At 41.9% G+C, this 22947-nt stretch overlaps 1 protein-coding gene across 1 annotated transcript in view; it reads left to right on the forward strand.

Annotated features, from left to right (window-relative positions):
* The window catches only part of jarid2b (jumonji and AT-rich interaction domain containing 2b), a 110812-nt gene that overhangs the window by 46256 nt on the left and 41609 nt on the right, over positions 1–22947 (forward strand). Inside the window, exons 2-3 of the mRNA XM_060865565.1 lie at positions 5588–5723; positions 9990–10113. Coding sequence (XP_060721548.1) covers positions 5588–5723; positions 9990–10113 — 260 coding nt within the window. The remainder of the gene's footprint in view (positions 1–5587; positions 5724–9989; positions 10114–22947) is intronic.

The following is a 22947-nucleotide window of genomic DNA, read 5'->3' on the forward strand; positions in this document are numbered from 1 at the left end:
ACGTGAAAGGAAGTGTGTTAAGTCTGTCAGTTCTGTTGTACTGTTGCTTCATAGTTTCACTATGTCTTTGCAGACAATCATCTAATGACTTTTTCCAACCTTTCAGAAAACTCTCCTTTCTTTGATATTTTACGTTGGTCCCTCTTCAGTATCATGGCACCAGCTGGTGATTGTGGTGATGTTTTGTGAGCTTTCTGCTGTTTGCTGTGTGTTTATTGGGCCAGCTGGACCTGTGGACCTGGTCTGCTTTAATCCTGGGCTTGATTTTACAGAAATAAATAAATGTCGTGTTGAATTAAACGTTGGCTGTGAGACAGTGGGAGTCCTGAGCGAGAGACTGAGATTTAAAATGAACATGAATCATTGGTAGAATGCAAACCCCCCACCCCTAAACTCATGCTTCCTTTCTATTCCTCTCACTCTCTCTTGTTCCTGTTGTTCTTTTAGGCAGCTCTCGTTGTTGGAACAAATTTGAGAGTGTTAAGTGAAAGCCCTAAGTTGGCAGTGAGCCAGTGTTGTACACTGATCAATCCCACGTGAGCGTCAGCACTGTTATATTTAGGAGGGGTGTGTGTGTGTGTGTGTGTGTATACGCTCTTGTTTAAGCTTTAAAACTTCGTGTTGATTGAAAGTTTTTTTTTCTCCCCTCTCAAGAAACTTGTAGCATGATAGCATGGTGTGTCTGTGTGTGTGTCCGTGATTGTGAATGTGTGTCTTCTAGGTGTTTGTTGATGACATGCACACATTAACTGAGTTTGGAAGCTTGGCTTTGTCTCGTAAATCTCTGATTAAACAGATATGTTTCATCTGTGGTTTACAGCCACTGCCTTATTAAACACATCACTCCAGTGGTTGTGGATGATGTTCATTTAGTTACACTTTATTTCCATATTACACACCCTGAGGTCTTTTAACGTGTGTTTTCCGTGCTGTGACGATTATATATCCGCTTGTATGATGAATATCAGAGCAGCGCCAGTGGCGTTTTTTTTTATATTAAATTAATGTTTTGTCTGTTTGAGGGAATCATATGTAGTATAAAGATACCACATATTTAGCATGTTGATGACTTTACGTACTTTAAATAAATGTGTGTGTGTGAGTGAGACGAAATATCTACAGTTGAACTTATCTACAGTGTTCATTTCAGTTTTGTCCTGTTGCTATGGCGATATGGATATTTGTCAAGTAAAGTAGCAATTAAATTAAATAGCATTAAATTCATGTCTCAGGAAAAAAGAAACTATTCACTGAAGGGCAAAAGAGAAGAGACGTAAAAGAAGAATATTTGCTTCTGCTTTCAGTTTATTTAGATTTTGCTAGCCACGGTTTTATGAGCCAATAGGAAACAGTTTGGCCCTTTGGGTGTTAAACGAATAGAGAAGCTGCGTGTTAATAAGTAGTTTTACCTAGCTGGAATAAATATAGAAAACAAAAAAGCAGTCTCTTCTACCAACATGCACAAAAGCTGTTTTTTTTTTTTGCACCTGCTAGGATTTTGTCTGATATTAGCACGTCTCTTCGTGTTGCACGACAACAAAGTTTTATGTAATCTGGAATAACAAAAAGCCATTTTTTAGATGTTGCGAGGAGGTTCGAGGCAGAGAATGAAATGGGTTGTGATTATATTTACCAGGTTTTTATTGATGATGATGTTGATGATTGTTACTCAAATTGGCAGCTTGCCAAAGAGGATAACCCAACATACCTTTCACACACTTTCCTGATCAACTGCTGAGTTCAGAGCAGATTGTGTGTGTGTGTGTGTGTGTGTGGTGGCCCAGAGCCAGACCGTAGTGTGTCAGGAGGGGGAGAGGAAGTGTAAGGTAATTGCTCCATACCTGCCAGCCTTCTGCACTATGCTCAGGGGATCCTGTCACAGCATCACCCTTTCAAGGCTTTTGACACACACACACACACACACTCTCACACACATATACCCACACACACACACACACACACACACACACTCATATGCATCAATACAAACTGGCAGGTTTTGGAACAGACCACGTTGCTCTAATGCTGAATGGCACGATTCTTGAGAGGGCCGTTATAATTGTGTGTGTGTGTGTGTGTGTGCATGCATGCCCATGGGGGTGTCTAATGAGAAGACCTGGTGATTTTCACACTCCTTGCCCCCAATCAGCTTCTGTCAGTTCAGTGTGTGTGTGTGTGTGTGTGTGTGCTTGTCTGCTGCGAGATGTAAAGCTCACCTGTCAGTGTCAACTGTGCCCCCCCCCCCCCCCCAAATCTCTCATATTTGTCCAAACCCCTCCTTTATAACCTCCTCCATGTAGAAAACAATGAAGTGTGTGTGTGTTTAGAATCTCATGTTTTAAGCATTAACATCTATGTAGTGTTTTATGGAACGATTGTCCAGTTTTAGCATTGTGTAACTTTTCTGGCACGTGAAACTTGTCGGGATGTTTTTTTTTGTTTTTTTTTTGCTAATTCTCTAGCTAACTTACTTTAACTATAGTTAACTTTAACTGTATGCTGATATGTGGCTGTGGTACGAAAGGAGTAATACACTTATCTGTTTAGCTGTTGTCACTGTTGATTATTTTCCTAAATATCTACACTTTTGTTGTTTTTTCCCCTCACGTATTATCGATGCAATCTTTCCCGGATGATGTCCAGGCTCTGCTTTATTACTGCCGCTTTTTCTGGCTTCGTTATTGTGATAAAGTGGCGACTTATCTCTCTCCTATCCACTTAGATCCTCATATCCTGTGATCCCCACATGCTGATCCCACACTTGGGAATGCAAGAAGAATGCCCAGATGTCTACAAGACTTTTTGTTTAAGTCCTAATATGGTTGTAAACCTGTTTAATTGGTTCAGATTTGTTTTGGTTTTTACTATTTGTTCTAACGTCTTACGTCCCTTACGTTTTCCGTGTTACTATGTCTTTTTGGTTCAAACGTGAGGTAAAAAAAAAATTTGTTTCAAAGAAGGTTAAATGTGTTGAAAGTAAAAGATTGCGGCGTCTCTGTGCGACATGTTTTCAGGATATTAGTTTTGTCTGTTGAGCGAGAACGTTAGCGTCTGTACTTTGACACTACAAAGCTCGCCAGCGTTTCAAAGACAAACTTGGCAGCTCTTTCCTGACAGCCTGAATATGAATCTCGCTTAGCGTTATGGCTCTTTTGTGTCCACACACACTCTTAAATCTGTTTCAGATGTGTCTGTGAACTGCTGGCTCTTTCTCTCTCTGGACGATTCGAGTGTGTCAAAACGCTAATCGCTAATGAGGCTTGTTTAATCCTTGATCTCATCAGTGCATTGCCAGACCTGGCTGAAAGTGTAAGTGTGTGTGTGTCAGTCTCACACACGCCTCTCTAATCTCCTTGAGCCCTGTCGTGTCTCTTGCTCTCTCCTCTCATCGCCAAACGTTCATTTTCATGCTCTCGCTTTGAGTCCCGACGCTCGCTAATAGATTTCTTGCGCCGCTATCTCTGATAAGATGGCAGTAATTATTTTTTGCTCTGAGGTGAAAACCTTTAGCCTGACTGAAGTGATTTTATTTCTTTCTCACTCTGGAACCATTTAGCTTATGGCCCAAAATTCTAGAAGTCATTTTCACTTTTTCCCTCAGAATTTTTCCCTCAGAATGGCAGCCATTTTAAGAAAGACTTGGATCTCAAAAAACTGATGTAAACAAATATCGAAAAGTTTGCTCTGTGTGTGTGTGTGAGAGAGAGAGAGAGAGAGACATTAAAGTCCTGTAAACAAATACAAGGTTTGTTTACCATGCTAGTGTCTTCTTTCAGGATTTATGTCTAAACAAAATTTACTAGCGTTAGCCTGCCAGATGACTAGCATGCTCACTAGTTCTGCTTTTCTCTCCTTGTGCTTTTTTTTTTTTCATTTCTTTTCTTTCACCCAGCACCTTTCTACATATCTTTTTTATTTTCGCATTCTCATGCATATTAGTTCAAATTTAAAATGCTGTCAACTAACTTACTACCTACCAACTTAGACTTAGCTACGTAAAAAGTAGTATTAGTATCCGTACTAGTATCCCCTTAGCTAGCGTCTAGCGCTCAGTCATAATGTAGCTAGTATTATTTAAGTTCTCAGCTTAACATGCCTGGCCCTGCCTGTCACAGTGAGTTCAAAAGCTAGCAAAAATGCTAATGGACAGGAAAAAAAAACTTTTAGCGCCTCAGATTCATTTGGAATAGTCAACATTCCATCTTTTATGCCTCTTCATCTTTTAAATTGATTTTTCTGCGTTCCACTCTCCTAGAATATCCTGAATGTCATTGATTTCTTTATAGAATTTGCCCAAGATTTATTTATTTATTTATTTGCTTCATCATGTACAGTATGATAAGGAGAAACCTTAAAAGAATGAAGAGTGAAATTACAAGGTGAAACTAGTCAAACACACACGATGCTTTAAATTGTCTGGTTGTAAAGTGTTATTAAAAACCAGGCATTTCGTCCCAACGGCAGTTTCTCGCTCTTGCTGCTGAAATAGTTTTCGCTTTATCTGTGCGCATTAAATCGTAAAAGCTTTGTGTTGGGGTGATGGAGGAACTGCAAAGTGATTAAGAACTTCATATACACTTCATAAAAGATGGCAGTATCCAATGTCAAAGATGAGGATAAGTTTACTTCGAGGTTTGCTTCGAGGGAGGTTTTTGCACCACCGTTGCAACTGGCTTGGATTTTCTTCTATATTTTTGAATCTACATTTTAATTTTAAACTTGTATTGAATTTTTAGATTTCCTGTATTGAGTTTTTAAAAGATACTTTGCGCCAATGTCCAAGGTTATAAGCACTATACAAATAAAAATGAATCGTCGAAGGTTATAAACATGACCGGATATTGGATCGCGATCATCAGGAATTTTAGAACATCACTGAATATAAGAAATGTACCGAAGTGGAAATTATGGAAATCATAATTCTGGCGAAAACTGAAAGGTGACCCGTGATGAAGAGACCTACTGTCATACGAACACAAACTGCTTTTGACGTCAAGTTAGATTTAAGTTTCGTTGCTGGCTAGGCGCATTAGCCTCAAAGTAGTGGATCCATTAAATACAAACGTGAGACACTTATACAAGCTTCAGCTTTATTTTTTATAAATAAAAAATGTTTATTTTATTACGTTCTTTATACGTTTACACTTTTATTGAAGGACATCAATATTTATTTTTTTTCCTTTTTGGTTTCTTGTCTTGTAGCTTCACTGAAATCTGCTGTATTACGTAAAAACACTGCACAAGGCGGAAGACCTTTCGATACGAATGAGGTTCCACATTGGATTTTGCGCAATGACGTGGCCACATGTTCTCGTTTGTGGCTTCTGTGGAAAAAAAAAAACTCTTTGTACCGTGCGACCTCATGATCGGTGTCAGATTCTGTTCCCTTTTAGGAAGAACGGGTCATTTTATTTCTGTTCTTTGAAATGTAGCAGAAAATAATCCTTATATCTAAAGTCTGCAGGAAAGACGGCAAAAAAGAAAAGCTGTCACATTTGCTGTTAAATGAAGGAGAGGTGATTCAGTGAAATATAAAATATCTTGTGTATTTCTCTTAGCCAATACTAACGGGTTTGTTTGTTTGCAGGACGACAGCGATGGGATCCCCTGGTCGGAAGAGCGAGTGGTTCGGAAGGTCCTCTATCTCTCGCTGAAGGAGTTTAAGAGCGCGCAGAAACGCCAGCTCTGTGACGGCCTCCGCGATGGAGCCAAAAGCCCAAACGGTGAGCTACACGTTGATGACGAGCTCAACTCTGTCATTCAGCCACAACCAGGCGTCGTGGTGTTAGCAGAGGATCAGTGTCAGATCTGATTTCCTCCTGCGTCGCCGTAGGCTAAGCCGCGGAAATATAATAACAGGGTTTCTTCGCTGAGACGTCCTCCCACCGCTCTCACTAGCGAGCGTGAGTGTGTGTTTAAGAGGGGGCGTGGCTCAGTGGCAGGCCGCTGACAGTGATCGACAGGTGCTACTGTATTTATTTTTTTATTTTTTACTAGAGTGGAGAGGAGCGAGTGCTCCGGTGGCTGTCACTCTTCATTTCCCCTCTGTCACCGTGAGTCCTGCACTCGACCTCTAATAATCACCTGTCTCTCTGTCTCTGTCCACTTCCTTTTGTCTCTCTCTGCCTCTCAGCTCGTTCTAGTTCTAACACATTCTAGCAATTTTTGTAACTTTATTAAATCCGTTCATCTTCGCTACAACTTTTTATTCTCGACCGGTTTTCTTTTGATCTTTCGGCAAAATGAACGCAAAACCGTCTCGGTTTCTGCTTCAGTAACCGGAAGGTTGTGAGTTTAAACGTCAAGACTGTAATAATTCCAACGATTTGAACTGCTTGGATTCAGTCCTTCATCATTTGCAGAATAAACTGCCACATCAAGTCACGCTTCAACTAAAAGTTTTGTTCTTCTCATCATTTCAAAGCTGTGTATATATTTTCTTTTGTGGTCTGAACAACGTGGCAACGTTTTCATTTCAAAACAATCTGGACAACACAACAAATTCAACTTGATTTCATTCCAGTGCAAATTTAAACCCCTCTTTTTTAGGCCACAGTGTTTTAAAGGATTGTTTGAAGCAGCCATGTAGAAGAAAAACATTTTTTATGAACAAAGCCAATTGTTTTTAATGAGCTTCTTCTAATGATTTATTTACTCACACTGCGGTTGTCAGAGAGCCTGTTGCTGGGTTTTCCATGGTAAGGCGTATGTGTGTGTGTTTGTGTGAGAGTGTGTGTGGGGCTCAGCAGCACTGAATCAGCACTTAATCTGCTGCGTCAGTGAACGTTCAGCTGCTTCAGAAAACGGAACTGCTCGGCGTTTGGATCGCTCTGAATTACAAGAGTCTGAATGAACGACAGAATGATCCTGAAGGAAAGAAAAGAATCCGGAAGGAAGGTTTAGGATAGAAGTTTCAGAAACGAAAGAAATAATCAAGAAGGATGAGGAAGGGAGAAACGATTAGGATGGAAGGAGGGATGGATCAGGATAGAAGGATAACACCTACCGGTGTATTGTTGGGAGGAAGCCGGAAAATCTGTAAGAAGCAGATACAGAGATTGAGGGAACGTACAAAACTCAGTGAAGCAGGATCAAACCACCGAGCCCGGAACTGCCCCAGTACCATGTCATTACACACCATGGAGAAAAAAAAAGATTTGTGATTTTGTTTATGATAAAAAAAAAAATAAATAAATAAAAACAAAATACAGTGAAAAACGGAGGGGATTGAACTTTTTTCCTGTTTTCTTTCCACCACCTTTCTCTTGCCATGCTAAAAAATGAAACACGTGCTCAGTCAGATTTATGTAAAAATGTTAGCCTTCGTAACCGGACTTGATTTCACCGCTACATCAAAGTTAAACACGTGTAAAATGACGCAGTGTGAATGTGGTGACGTCACACAGTATTAATGTGATGATAAAGCAGCCGGTCTAAGCTCCATCCTGAAATGTAGGCCACGTACTGTACGAGTCTCTCCTTCTCTCTGCTCCGTGTTTAGTAGCCATTTTGACTCGAGCGGTTCTGCCTTGCTGCATCTTTAGTTGAAATGTTTTGTCCCTGGAGAGCTGCGAGCCGCTCCGGCCGGTTTGAAGCGCAGCCGTGGTGGTCTCGTCTTTTTTTTTTTTCCAGGCTTTCATGGACGTTTTACAGAAAAGCTTCATTTGATCGCTCTCTTTGACTTGTTTGTTTAAAGGCTGACTGATGAGTTTGAGGGGGTGGGGTGGGGCAGGGGTGGCTGGGGGGTAAACTAAAGCGAACATTAATCTCTTTATCTCTTTGAAAAACACGTCAGGCTGAGTGGTGATGAGTAAATAAAGCCACTCGGAGATATGATTCATATCCCTGTGTTGAGTGTTTTGGAGTTGTAATTAGAAGTGAACTGTTAAACAAAATGACAAAATATGAACAGAAATATCAGCACAGTGTCGAGGGAAGAGATGCGGACTGGAAGGTTGATATAGTGGTGCTGTTAGGATGTGCAAAGCAGAATAAAGCGAGTGGGAGTGTGTGTGCGTGCCAGAGAAAGCATATGCGCGAGGGCTCTACAGACAATTGACACTTTAGTCAGTCTATAATCCGGAAGCTATTATATGAAAGAACATGGCGATGACGGTCTGCAGCAGGGTTTGTGTGTGTGTGTGTGTGTGTGTGTGCGTGTGTGAGTGAGTCAGTGAGTGAGTGAATGCACACACTCGTGCATGCATGTTGTTCCAGAGACCCAACCTACCGCAGTGAGGTCCTGGTGTGTGTGAAGCCTCACAATGACACACTGCGGTTTTGCTCCCTTCCCATACAGCCGGGTGTCTGGGCTTGCTTCCTCTGCTCTTCTTTTCTTCTCTACACACAGGTTCAGGCCGTCGCGTCCAACGACCGACGCTGCTGTTTTGTTTCCCTTTCATCCTCTCCCCTGTTATTTACCTGCCATTCGCAGTCTAATGGCTTCTGCTTCCTGGTTCCTCTCCTTGAACTTAAGGTCTGTCCTTGACCGTCTTGTTGCTGGTCTTAAAACTGCTGCCCGAAGGGAGAAAAAAACTCAAAGTTACCAACTCATTGACCATGTTCACACAGGTAAAAGTGGCCCAGATCTGACTTTTTTGGGGTCAAGTGACCAGGTCAGACTTCTTCAGGAGTAGTGTGAACACTCAAATCTAGCCCAGATCTGATTTTTTCAAATCAGATTCAGACCACTTCCATATGTGGTCCTGAATCAGACCCAAATCTGATTTTTTCCAACGTGGACGCAGTGTGAACAACCGAGGCGGATTTGATGCGACTTTTACGTCAATCTACATCGACATTCGTCACAATTAGCTAAAAACTTTTGCTCGCTTTCTCCTCATTCTTCTCGTCCTCAGCACCTGCTCATTAATGTTACGGCTGCCATTACACAAACATTTAGAAAGAAAAGCGAAAATGCTTACTTCCTCCATAACAAAAAATATCCGAGCAATAAAGCCGCGTTCACACTGCAAGTCTTAATGCTCAATTCGGATATTTTGCTCAGATCTGATTTTTTTTGTTTGTCTGTTCACATTACCTTTTAAAATGTGGCCTATATCAGATACCAGTGTGAACTGTTTGCTGTTTCGAACTGACCCGCATGCGCAAACGAACAATAACAATGACGTCACACACAGCACGCCGTTGCACTAAAGTTGGCGAGGTTATGGAGGAAGTAAGCATTTTCGCTTTTCTTTCTAAATGTTTGTGTAATGGCAGCACAGAGACGCAGTGTTTTGAAAATTTTCGGATGTCGAGGGCAACTTTTGATTATTTGATCCATTCTGTAGGCGTAGTCACGTTTGTGTGCGTACTCGCCGGCGCATAATTGTGACGAATGTCGATGTAGATTGACGTAAAAGTCACATCAAATCCGCCTCGGTTGGCCACATTGGAAAAAATCAGATTTGGGTCTGATTCAGGACCACATTTGGAAGTGGTCTGAATCTGATTTGAAAAAAATCAGATCTGGGCTAGATTTGAGTGTTCACACTACTCCTGAAGAAGTCTGACCTGGTCACTTGACCCCAAAAAAATGACCCCAGATTTGGGCCACTTTTACCTGCAGTGTGAACAGGGTCATAGGTGTCTGTTGTCCAAAAACAACACATGACGTGTTTAATCCATATTACATGGCATTTCTGTCATGCTAACAATATTAATACCTTACAGAACCTTTCGATCCGTTTATATTTACTCTGTGCCACGTCTACTAAACAAATTCACTCCTGTCATCACTTGCATTCGCTGCTCTACAGTCTTTTCTTTGCAGGCTTCTCTTATTGAGCGTTGTCCTGATGTCTTTCTGTAGAAGGAAACCAAGTTCTGACGCTGGAGACTCCTTTTAAAAAGAAACGTCTCCTCAAAAACATCTTCACCACGTCAATGTCTGTGCACTATTTTAAAAAAATGAGTGGCGCATCAAGAGGTTATTAGAATAACGAAGGCAGTTATTTGACACTCACTGTGTGTGTGTGTGTGTGTAGGTTCTCTGTCTAGTGTCCAGCTCAATGGTTCTGGCTCTAAAGGAGGACACAAAGAGGACGACTCTCGCTCTCAGAGCACGGACGGAGGAAGCGAATGCTGGGAGGATGGACCGGCCAAAAAGAGGTAACCAGACTTGACACACACGCATACACATGCACACACATGCTCACAGATTGTATTCGTAGATCTCCTGCTTTTCATGTCTTTCTTTTCCCAGTGAGTGCGTTTGAGTAGAACAGGGTGTGTGTTCCTAGAAAATAGAGGAATAGCGTGACACGATCAGTGAAGTGATTTAAATCAGAGAATAAAAGACACGTAGAATCGGCGCCGAACATCTAAATCTTAACGAGAGGAAAAGCCGACGACGAGGACGCAGATCCTCGGCGTACGAGCCGTACGTTCCTGCCGTAACACGTTTCTTTCCCGCGATCTTTTCTGATAGCCGTTTTGGAGCCACGCACCGCGCTTATTAGCGAGACGACGATAACACGGACGCTTCCACAATGGAGTCGTCATTTGCGGAGATCAGAGGGCTTTATAATAAGCACTCATTCTTTTGAAATTAATTTTCGTTTCTTGTCACTTTTAATTAGTCTCTTTAAGCCGTGCTTAGTATTTGTTTGAATTAATAATTAAAGAGGAAGGGAAATGAGATGTGTTCTTGTACAGCGTGCAATTAACTCTTCGCCATGTTTAATTTTTTGATGTAGCACGAATGCACTAAGCCACTTAAAGGAGCGAAAGCAATTACCTCACACAAGATGGTAGCATGTTTTTTTTTTTTTTTCTTTATACCCACAGGCGAATAAACAAGCACCTGAGGTGTATGTGCCTTAAAAAAAAATAAATAAATAAATACCTGCTTTTGAAATAGGGGAAAAATTTGTAGCTTATTTGGCACTAAGCGCCATGGCGACGCGGTCTCTATTCGTTTATATAGAGGTGTTTTTTATTTTCTGTTTTTTCCCCTCAAATGATCTTGATTTATTACAAGACATGCTGTGTGCCTTTTCAGTGATTTGTGTGGAATTGTGCTATAAAGCAGGGATAATAAAACTGAATACCTGAAACAGCCCAGTGACAAATTTTCAAGCGGCGGTTGAAGACCTACTTATTCAGGAAACACTTCAACTAGCACTTCTTTCCTTATCTTTTGCATTTAAAAAAAAAAAAACCTTTGACACTTTTTCATTGTAACTTTGAACAATGTTTTAAACTCATGGTATCTTAAGTATGTAACTTAGTGGTCCAGCATTAATGTATTCAATGCTAGAGATTTAAGCACTTATGTACGTCGCCCTGGATAAGGGCGTCTGCCAAATGCTGTAATTGTAAATCCCCGGCTCTGAACTAACACTCAGGATTGTAGTAAAATAAGACGCCGACTTACAAAGTTAATTTTTAAGGAAGGGTTTGTGACGAGCTTCATTCTGATTCACTTATTCAGCGTGACGATCTGTACAGACAGCTAAGGACAAATAAGACACTTTTTAATCAGCCTTTATGTTTAGGCTAATGTACGTCAAAGGTGGGGTCTCCGATATTTGAGAAAAGCTTCAGAAAACTGCGTCGGGTCACCAAACAAAACAAAAAACAAAACAAACGTGTAGCCAATGAGCAGAAAGGGGCGGGTCTTGTCAATATGGGCGGAGAGAGTTGTTCAGTGCGCATGTGTGCATATTCACAGATTGGAGTTTCCCGAGTCAATAACTCCTGAGCTAAACACTGTTACTACACAAATAACACCTCTTTTCTATCGTAGTAATGTAGAGACGCAGCTACAACCGCGTTTTGTGTAGTAACAGCGTTTAGCTCAGGAGTTATTGACTCGGGAAACTCCAATCTGTGAATATGTGGCCAACTTCACGCTCCTTCAATTCTCTCCAGCGCTGGAAAGCTGATCCTATATTAACACGTCCTACTTCTTACCTTATCGTAAGTCTTTCTTCGCTTTCTTTCTTTGTTTTTATCCTCCATGTCAATGTTAAAACCACTTTCTGCTAATGTCACACATGCGCACTGAACACTCTCTCCGCTCATATTGACAAGACACGCCCCTTTCTGCTCATTGGCTACACGTTTGTTTTGATTTTTGTTTAGCTTGTCGTCCGGACTCAGTTTTTTGAAGCATTTCTCAAATATCGGAGACCCCACCTTTAACCTCAAACTGGTTATTAGGTTAATGGATTTAACGTTAGATAATGACAATCAGTCAGTACTGAAATTCCGGATTAGAAGAGTTGAGTAGTCTCGTCCTCATCCTGTCCTGGTCTGTTTTTTTTCATACTGTTGTTTTATTTTTGATTGTCTTCAGCAGAGTTGTGTGACAGTTTTGCACCGTGTTGTTCCGTACTGCATTGGTCTTAAAGTGGTATATGCATTTGTTGTTATAATTCCCTATTGCTTACCACACGGCATCTTCAGTTGATGCTTAGACTGGAGAGTACTGTGCACTAATAGTGTGTTGCTCCACACTAAAATGTACGAAATGACTTGTTGATTTTAGCACTCCAGGGAATTAAAAATAAATCGCTTCGTCGACTGCAATCTCAAAACGCTGCTAGCTGATTGTTAGTTACATCTAATAAACCTCCTAATAAATTTTAACATAAATAAATAAACTAAACTGAGGTCTGTGAATAATCAGGAGCCTCAGTGTTCAAGGCAGGTCATGGACTGTAAGTATCCAAATGAACCAAACGCAGAACAAACACACTCAATTCAGGCCAACGTTTATTGGTATGACACTACAACGTGGACAAATGTCTTATTACTCGTTCCCTTTATTCGCAACCAGGACAGTGGTGAGACCGGCCATGCTGTATGGTTTAGAGACAGTGTCACTGAAGAAGAGACAGGAGTCAGAGCTAGAGGTAGCCGAACTGAAGATGTTGAGGTTCTCTTTGGGAGAGACAAGATTGGACAGGATTAGGAACGAGTACATCAGAGGGACAGCCCATGTTGGACGTTTGGGGGACAAAGTTAGGGAGGCCAGATTAAGATGGTTTGGACATGTTCAGAGGAGGGAGAGTGAGTATATTGGTAGGAGAATGTTGGACATGGAGCTGCCAGGCAGGAGGCAAAGAGGAAGGCCAAAGAGGAGGTATATGGATGTAATTAATGAGGATATGAAGCTAGTAGGTGCAAGTGTTGAGGATGCAGAAGATAGGGAGAGGTGGAGAGAGATGATTCGCTGTGGTGACCCCTGAAGGGAAAAGCCGAAAGAAGAAGGGTGTCTATATTAATGTTTAACATAAACCAACCAAAGGAATATCTTCTGTTTTACCCGCTGTAACATAACATATATCCTGTTTTACCCGCTGTAACGTAACGTATATAACATATATCCTGTTTTACCCGCTGTAACGTAACATACATATAACATATCCTGTTTTACTCGCTGTAACGTATATAACATATATCCTGTTTTACCCGCTGTAACGTAACGTATATAACATATATCCTGTTTTACCCGCTGTAACGTAACATACATATAACATATCCTGTTTTACTCGCTGTAACGTATATAACATATATCCTGTTTTACCTGCTGTAACGTAACATACATATAACATATATCCTGTTTTACTCGCTGTAACGTATATAACATATATCCTGTTTTACCCGCTGTAACGTAACATATATAACATATATCCTGTTTTACCCGCTGTAACGTAACATATATAACATATATCCTGTTTTACCCGCTGTAACGTTACACATATAACATATATCCTGTTTTACCCGCTGTAACGTAACATACATATAACATATATCTTGTTTTACCCGCTGTAACATAACGTATATAACATATATCCTGTTTTACCCGCTGTAACGTAACATACATATAACATATATCTTGTTTTACCCGCTGTAACATAACGTATATAACATATATCCTGTTTTACCTGCTGTAACGTAACATACATATAACATATATCCTGTTTTACCCGCTGTAACGTAACGTATATAACATATATCCTGTTTTACCCGCTGTAACGTAACGTATATAACATATATCCTGTTTTACTCGCTGTAACGTAACATATATAACATATATCCTGTTTTACTCGCTGTAACGTAACATATATAACATATATCCTGTTTTACCCGCTGTAACGTAACATACATATAACATATATCTTGTTTTACCCGCTGTAACATAACGTATATAACATATATCCTGTTTTACCCGCTGTAACGTAACATATATAACATATATCCTGTTTTACCCGCTGTAACGTAACGTATATAACATATATCCTGTTTTACCCGCTGTAACATAACGTATATAACATATATCCTGTTTTACCCGCTGTAACGTAACATATATAACATATATCCTGTTTTACCCGCTGTAACGTAACGTATATAACATATATCCTGTTTTACCCGCTGTAACGTAACACATATATAACATGCATCCTGTTTTACCCGCTGTAACGTTACACATATATAACATGCATCCTGTTTTACCCGCTGTAACGGGAGCTTTAGTTATCCTAGGCAGGCCTGCATTGGCGGTATTACAAAGTTCTTAAGGATGCACTCGCCCCTTACTGGTTTTCAGGAACAGAATTTTTTTTGTGAGGTTGTGTACACTCGGGCACACTTATCTCAGAGGAAAGCCCATAGATGAAAGGAATTAGCCTCATGAAGCACCCATTCATCCAGGACTCTCTGTATAATCCCCTCCTTCCCATACACACACACACACACACACCAACACACATCAACACATGCAGCAAACACCAAGGCAAAGTGAAGTGCCGCTCTTCCTCTGAAGAGGGCTGAATCAACCTCCAGAGGGCTGCATGGGAACAGAAGTACCATAAACTGACACAACTGTCGAGACTGGAGCAGATGTCCAGTCCAGCCCCCTCCAGGACATCCATTCGCCGTTGCATGGCGTGGGTGGGCGGGTGGGTGGTTGCTTGCTTGCGTGCGGTTGAGTCAGGACCAGTGTGTTCGGTTTGCTCGGGTGAGGATCAGTGTTCAACACCTGCCTGCAGTCCTACCTGTTATTTAATACTGAATGGCAATCTTTAATCAGAGCTCTGCCCTCTAGACACCATCATTAAAACAGTAGTTAATAGGAGAGACAGACGGAGAGGTGGGGAGAGGAAGAAAGACAGACAGAATGGGGGAGTGAGTGTGTGTGTGTGAGAGAGAGAGAGACTGAGCTGGGATTTAAATAAGCACAAAGAGAGAGAGCCGCCGTCGCCACACTGTCAACAACAGCGGCTTTTTGCTCTTGAGTGCCTTTCTCTGCCTTTCATTAGAGTGGCAGCTCTGCTCAGCCCTAATGAGAGACCCGCTCACTTGGCGCTGGGTGCCCGTCTGTGCTTTACCACTTTTTTGTGGCTACCATGTGTTTGCTGCAGTTCTTCTTGGCTTAGACACATTCAATTGAGGAGGTGCCAGTCTCTCCTACACCTGGCCTGGAGGGGAAAAACAGGAAAGGGAGGAAAGAGGAATGAAGAAAATTGGAGTGGTGAGAGCACATCAAGGTCCAGGTGCCAGGGTACCAGGTTGCAGGGAAAGGCCAAGTCGAGGCGGATGAGAGTAGCTCTGTGTTTGCGTTCCCAGGCTTCTAAGAGATGCAGATCTTGCAGAAACTTTATTTTGTGCCAAAGGCATAACCGACACTGGACTCTAGGCACACGTGGTAGTCATTGGACTGGAAGAATACTTTGAGCCAAGAGCTTCTTTTGTTTGTCCTTGCTAGTTTGTTTGCCCACTTGAAATTCCCTCTCATGGTGAACATTATTTGGTTAGTATGCTTGTTCTCTAGCTCTGTGTAGTCGGTGCCAAATTGTTTTCTAGTCGGTTGCCAATTTCTGCGCTCTCTTCGCTCAGTGTCCCTGCTTCTCTTTTCACTGTTGGTTTGTATTGTTTTGTTGATTTCGATTCACCGGTTCAAGCAGGCGTGCAGCCATTGCCTATTCCTATGGTTACACAACGGTGTTATTGATTTTGCCATAAATCCCTTTGGTGTCACGAATGCTGCATGCCGATCAGTGCGTCGAACAGTGTCAGGAATCGATGCTGGCTACAAAGACGGTGATTAGGCATGATTGCTCACTCTGTTATGGCTTGTGTGTTTAGCATGCGGCGTGTCTGTGTAGTAGAACAGGGAGGAGAACGGCTAGAGATAGCGTGAGAAACCGAGATCCGTGTATATAGCGTTTGCTTCCACAATCCTGTTGAGTCACTGCTCAGGTACAGCTTTTTGGCTCCAGAGGATCGCTGAGTCACAGAGCAGGAATGTCCTTTGGCCGAGGGCTTAAGTGAAGTGTTTGCTTTTAGGAGTCAAGGCTGTGGGGCATGACTGATCTTTGTTGTATATAGAAGAAGTGGAACAGGGTGCATTAAGGTTGATACTTTACTGCAAATGCAATGGCATGTTGAGTGGATTTCATTTCAAAATTTCTATACCATGATGCATCAAGACGCATGGTCACGCTTTTGCATTGGGTTGTTGAGCAACAGAGGAAAAAAGTTTGCAATGAAATCTTTGCTACTTTTATTGCAAACCCTTTCCTAAACTCCCATATGCAAGGGTTTAGTCCAGGTGTCGGCAACCAGTGGCCCCGGAGCCGCAAGTGGGTCTTTCATCCCTCTGCTGCGGCTCCCTGTAGATTTGTAAAATAAATATTTAATTTACATTTATTTTATTTTAGTTAGTTAGTTTTTAAAAAAAGTCATTTCTAAATTCTAAGATTAAGATGCTCTTGTAACATTAAAATAAATTTGTTTGTCACTCAAAATACGCGTCATAACCGCCGACTTGCGAAATCCGACACAGAAGCAGACGTATGTTTGGTTCGCTGCAGACGGCAAGTTAAAATTTTGATGTCATGAGTACGAAGAGGACTCAATTAGACATTGAACATTTTATTTGAAAGTAACCTTCAATCCAGCGTCTTTTTTGTTAAGGTTAGTTCAAACTGTTCAACATATTTTTGTTTGCTTGCAAAAATAAAATCGTTTACTCGGTAGCAGTTCATTGATTTTATAAATGCAACACACTACAGTTTTTTCTATACTTTCCATAAAGGTAAAAACCGATATATGCAGTGTTATCTTCATTTTACATGTCAAAAGGGTTTGTGGCTCCCTGTGTTTTTTTTTTTTTTTTTTTTTTTCTGTGGGAAACGGGTCCAAATGGCTCTTTGGGTGTTTGAGGTTGCCGACCCCTGATTTAGTCAGACCTATAGATGGTAGTCTTGACCAAATATCGCCTCTGGAGAGGTGGAGAATAGGTGTCTGTGTGTATAAAATATATACATATAGGAATCATACTTTGATATACACATATATATGTGTGTGTGTGTGTGTGTGTGTGTATATATATATATATATATATATATATATATATATATATACACATGTGTATATATATATGTATATGTATATATGTATATGTATATATATACGTGTGTGTGTGTGTATGTGCATATATATATATATACACACACATTCTCTCTCTCTCTCTCTCTCTCTCTCTCTCTCTCTCTCTCTCTCTCTATATATATATATATAAAAATATATATATATATATATATATCTATATATATATATATATATATATATATATATAATGTGCTTCCTTTGTTCAGTAAACAGTCAGAGCAAAATGTGACTCATTTGACACAATACAAAAGTATGATTCCTTGCATTATTAAAATGATTCCTTCTCAGTTTTTGGTGGCAAACAGTATCACACAGGGATTGTTAACTAGTCTACAGCAGTCCAAGATATCTTCTGGCACCTCTCTGTCCTACTGTTGTCCCGACATGCTTGTGTTACACTCCCTAGGGCTTGGGAACATGGGGCAGCCTGGAGCTGGATCTTTTGTCAGCTTGTGGAAGTTATTAGCTCGCTAGTGCATCTAGAGACAAGGCCAAGTCTGAAAAGCTCCAGTGATTGCACCTGTCTAAGCTGTGGTGTCTTGTTTCTTCATTAAACCACACGGTCTGTTCGGTCCATGGCCTATAAACAGTGATAGACATCTTAAAAAGGGACAGGGGATAGACACCCAGACATTTACAGGCTTATTGGTCTCCCTTGTGCTTTATTTTTCACCCCTTCTGTCTACCGTCCTCTTTGTCACTCTCACAGTTCTAGGAATCATTAAAACCACATGTTTTTAAGTGAATGTTCCACAAAGTCAGCAAAATAAAACGTGTATCGTTGTGTGTTCCCGTCGTCTTCTGTTGTGCAAATATTCAGAAAAGGGCACAACAAGATGATCTAATCAAAACTGTGTTATCCAAAAACACTGTTCTGGTGACTGGAATTATGTACTTGCTAGTTCATCATTCCTTGCTTCTACTTCAGCTTGCTTACCACTTTCCTTCCATCATGTCCTCACATGTGGGTGAGTTATTGTGGTCTGCCATCATTTTTTCATAATCATAATTGCAAGCACAAAGGCATGTTGGTGGTAAGATTGTCCTAACATTTTGATCTTGCCTGAAGATACATGTGTGGATAAAACTAGTGCTAACTTGCTAAATAATCACTTGTGTTTTTTTCCCCCTTCTCTTTGAACTCATGGAAAATAGTCTTATAACTCTGTTATTTTGAACAAGGGTCTGTATGATGTGGTAGCCTAGTGGTTAAGGTTTTGGACTACCAATCGGAAGGTTGTGAGTTCGAATCCTACGTCCACCAAGCTGCCACTGCTGGGCCCCTGAGCAAGGCCCTTAACCCTCAGTTGCTCAGTTGTATAAAAATGAGATAAAATGTAAGTCGTTCTGGATGTAAGGACGTCTGCTAAATGCTGTAAATGTAATGTATGAAACCTGGATGTTCAGTTTTGCCTGCCATCTCTGCCTTCTATATTCGGTCCACCATGTCCTAGTACGTGGCAACGAGAGAAGGATGGGAAGTAAGGGGTCAAAACAATCCAGTCATCTCTGGTGGTCCTGCTTGCCTAGACAGACCAAAAAGCAATAAACACTTGAGCTCTGGCAGCTGTGTGTACATTTAAGCATCCACGGTTAGGTTCTCCTTTGGGAATGGTGTTAAAGTCACACTTCTTTATTTCCAAGCAGGAGGGTCAGCCTTGCTTTCTGGCTTGTCATAATTGTATTAACCAGATATGGATGTCCTGGGTTTTGTTCAGCACCCAGAGTTGTGTTTAATGCAGGAACTGTTCTGTGTGTTAGATGTTACCTCATGTTATCTCGGGGTTACTGACACAAAAACCTGTGTTTTGGACCTCCATTATCCAAGGCAGTACTAGGGTTACTGACCCTGCTGGACAAATTTCATCTTACAGAATTAATGTTTTGGATTTTTATGTCCTAGCAGGTGATTGGGGGTTACTAATGCCCCTTTTCCACCGAGGCAGTTTGAGTGCTGGTTCGGAGCCTAATTTAGAACCAGTTCTTTCTTTTTCGACAGCCAAAGCACCGGCTCTGAACCAGGAAAAGTGGTTCTTAAGTAGCACCAAAACGTTGCTGGTCTAGACTTAAGAACCGCTTGTGTCAGGAGCTGTGGGCGGGGCTACTGTTAGCGCATTTGATAATGTACCTTAAGTATACTAATGTTTAATACACTTTTACTTTACCGCGATATGATACATTATCAGCACACATGATGGTAAGTAGCTACATGCTAAGGCTAACTTTTTTCTGTGTTAATGATAAAATAACGTTATGTACTTTCTCGATTACAACCTACGTTTATACAGATTACATGGAGCTTCACGTACACGTTGGATTCGCCGCGTTTGGATACTAATGTAGGTTCACAAAGCCATGAGCATTAACAGTAAAGCAACATCCGCCATTGTTGATGTGTTTGTGTTTGTCGCTGCTGCGCTAACGTTGCTGTGTAACGTGACATGTATACAGTGACGTCAGACTCTGCTCTGTGATGCTCTCTAACCGATGGAAAGACAAACCGGTTCTTAGAAGGTTCGCCAGTGGAACCAATTTTGAGCCAGCACCAGTGCTAGCTCTGAAACAGCACCCGGTTCTTTTTGGTGGAAAAGGGGTATAAGATAAGAGGGTGTGTAGTACCTACTTGACCCTATATTATGCTTGGGTTATTGCTGTTGACCCTACATAGTTACGTTTTATTACCATGGTAAGTGGTACAGTTTCTGGACCTTGCTTAACCAAGGGTTCAAGTTTTTACGTTTTTGGACATTCCTGCCCTCTACAACATCATCGGGATACCTAAATATAGTTCAGGATCTTCAATGCCGAAGCGCCGAATTGCTCTGCACGCGCGTTGCTGGTTATGTTTTGCTCTTCTTTGAGCCAGCTGCTCTGTTCTGGCAGGCGCTGCAGGGAGAGTTTATCATGAACATGTGGCCCATCTGGAGCTGTTTAGCTTTCAGTGGGGAAAAGAAGGGAGAAGGAGAAAAAGAAAGACAGAGAAAACGAGGCAGAGCTAGACTGAGAACATCAGCCAGTAGCCGTGAACAAAATTTGTCGCATTGCACACTTGATGCTATTGTTGTCTTTTTGCCAAACGCCTTTATCATTATCTGGGCGTCGTATCAGGATAGGTTTCTAAATCTCTAAGTTTCCATCAAGATCGTGTGTATTAAATTGCATTCCATCTAAATGAAGGCACCTGTACACTGATTTTAGTTGGTTTGCTGGTACCTGCTTTGAGGATTCGAGATCCTTGGTCTGTCTGTTGATGATTGTTCACTTCCAGGAGCTTCTCGTACAGATGTACCCCTTGTGCGGGATGCCTCAGATAAGTGCATGTTAATACGGGAGGGAAAAAAGCTCCTGTTAATGCAGAAAAAAAGGTTCTGCAGTTCCCACAAAAAAAGCAAGCCATTGCCAAACCTCCCTCTCTGAACCTCAAATAGCTTCACCCCCTAGGGTCAATCGGAGCCTGTCCTCTCTTCATCGCGTCATCCATCTACTCGCTCCACTCATTCATCTCGCTCTCCCTCCCTCCGAGGTTCACCCCTGCTCCTCTCGTCTGCCGCTGAGATTAGGAGCGACTCCTGCAGATAAGGAATGCTTTGATACCCTAGGGCAAGACTGGAAGGGTCACACTGTTTACTCACGGTGCCTAAGCCAAGCTTTTGTTTCGCGGAAGCCCCCTCCCCCCCCGTCCCTACCCCTATCTTATGCTCTTTTAGACAAGCGTTAACTTTTGCTGATTACAGCCAAATGCACTGAAGTACATTTTTGTGTTTGTCTCTATTCTGCCAGTCCAAAGTGTTTTTTGACAGATTACATGACCAGAGATTTTAAGGTGTTGCCAGGACCTGATTGGTGATGCCTTCTGTTGACCAGTAGGGGATCAGTAGGGTGTGTGTGTATGTTCGGAACGGTGAAAACACCTTTGACACTACGTTTAAGTAGGAACCATACAATACAATGAAGAATAGGATAACCTCCTGTACTGTATGTAGCAATTTTCAAGCAGAACCAAAAAGTGTGTGAACTCGCATGTGTTTCTTCATACACACATTCATGGGCTTTTGTGTGTGTCAGCTAGTGATGTACACCAGCGCTTGTAGTGAACTAGCTTTGGGGAAAACCGCAGATCACAGCAGCTGTTGCTTATAAAACGAGGTAACACGAAGGTTATGAAAGCATTTTCTCCCCCCTCCTATCCTGTGTTTTTTAGTCGAGCGAGTCCAGGCTGCGCCGCTGTAGCTTTCCGGCGGGGCCGAACTCCTGTTTTTCACTCCTGCCGCTAGTCTCCGAGCTAATCAGTGAAACAGAACAGCAATACACGTAGAAACATCAGAGCAGCATCACTTTGAAGGCTGAGGCGAAGGAGATTAGACTGGGATGAATAGGGACATCCTGTGGTAATCCCCCCTCTATCACCTCCTCCGCAGGTGCTTGCCCACCCCTCTCATTTTTTTTCCCATTCTTTATTCCTTTCTTTCTCTCAGCGGTACAATACAAGACCGGAAAGTTTCTTCTCGTTCTTTCTCTATTCCTTTTTCTCTCTTCTCTAAAACCTTGGCCAGGTTTACTGAAATCCAGTGAGCTAAATTATCTCTCGAACCTCGTATTTCAGCCCCCTGATGACGAGATGGTGTTACTTTTTTAGCCTCAACAGGACAAGACGGCAGGCATGTGTAGGCTTGTAGAGTGCCTCGGTTTCCATTTCTCTGGTGTAGAAATGAGACCGAGCGCTCATTTTATTGTCTTTGCCCATCGCTCATTCTTCTCTGTTGTCTTTCACCCAGCACAGTCATTCTTTTCTGCTCTCTTTAACCCAACGCACTGCTTTTCCAGACCTGATAGGCACGTCAGGGTAAGCAGATCAGCGCCCTTCCCTCTCTGTGATGATCTCAGCCTATTGTGGGTTTTTATCAGTGTTGAATAATGCATGGCCCTGGCCTCCCATTAAACTAGCGCCATTGTGAGAGCCACTATCTGCCCCATTAAGAAGTGCACAGGGCAGGAAGCTCAGTGGGGTTATTGGGTTTCATGATCTCTTGCTCAGGATGGAAGGGAGAGAAAAGCTCCAGCGGAAAAGGGACGTCTAGAGGAGCCAGTCGTCGGCTCCTTTAGTTCCGCTCCGGGGGCCGAGCGGGTGATAGAGGATAGGAGTAGAGGATGTGGTCAAGAAGGAGTGCACCTTCCTCCTTTTTTTTGGAGTCTGATTTATAACCATATTACCAGTGATCTGTCTTTACAGAGCTCCAGCGGCGTTCCCTGGCGGCTTTACATCGGTGCCGACTTGCCATCTGCTGACCGAGCGCTGAGAAAATGCGCACGCTGCTGATTCGGTTGAACTGATTCGTCCCTGTGTACGCCACGGTTGAACAGTTTGTGATTCATGAGCTTTTTAAACGGTGCCAGAAAAAACATGCATGATTAACTCAGTGCAAAGAGTAATGGGTAAATAAGCAGTGCTTTGACACCGTGCCTGCATTTCAGACCCTCGTAGAGTCGGTTGTGTTAATCCGTCAGCATCCGCCCTCTCCAGGCTCTGACCGGCACTGAAAG

This window comes from Tachysurus vachellii, chromosome 3 (assembly GCF_030014155.1).
Source record: "Tachysurus vachellii isolate PV-2020 chromosome 3, HZAU_Pvac_v1, whole genome shotgun sequence".
NCBI classification, from domain to species: Eukaryota; Metazoa; Chordata; class Actinopteri; order Siluriformes; family Bagridae; genus Tachysurus; species Tachysurus vachellii.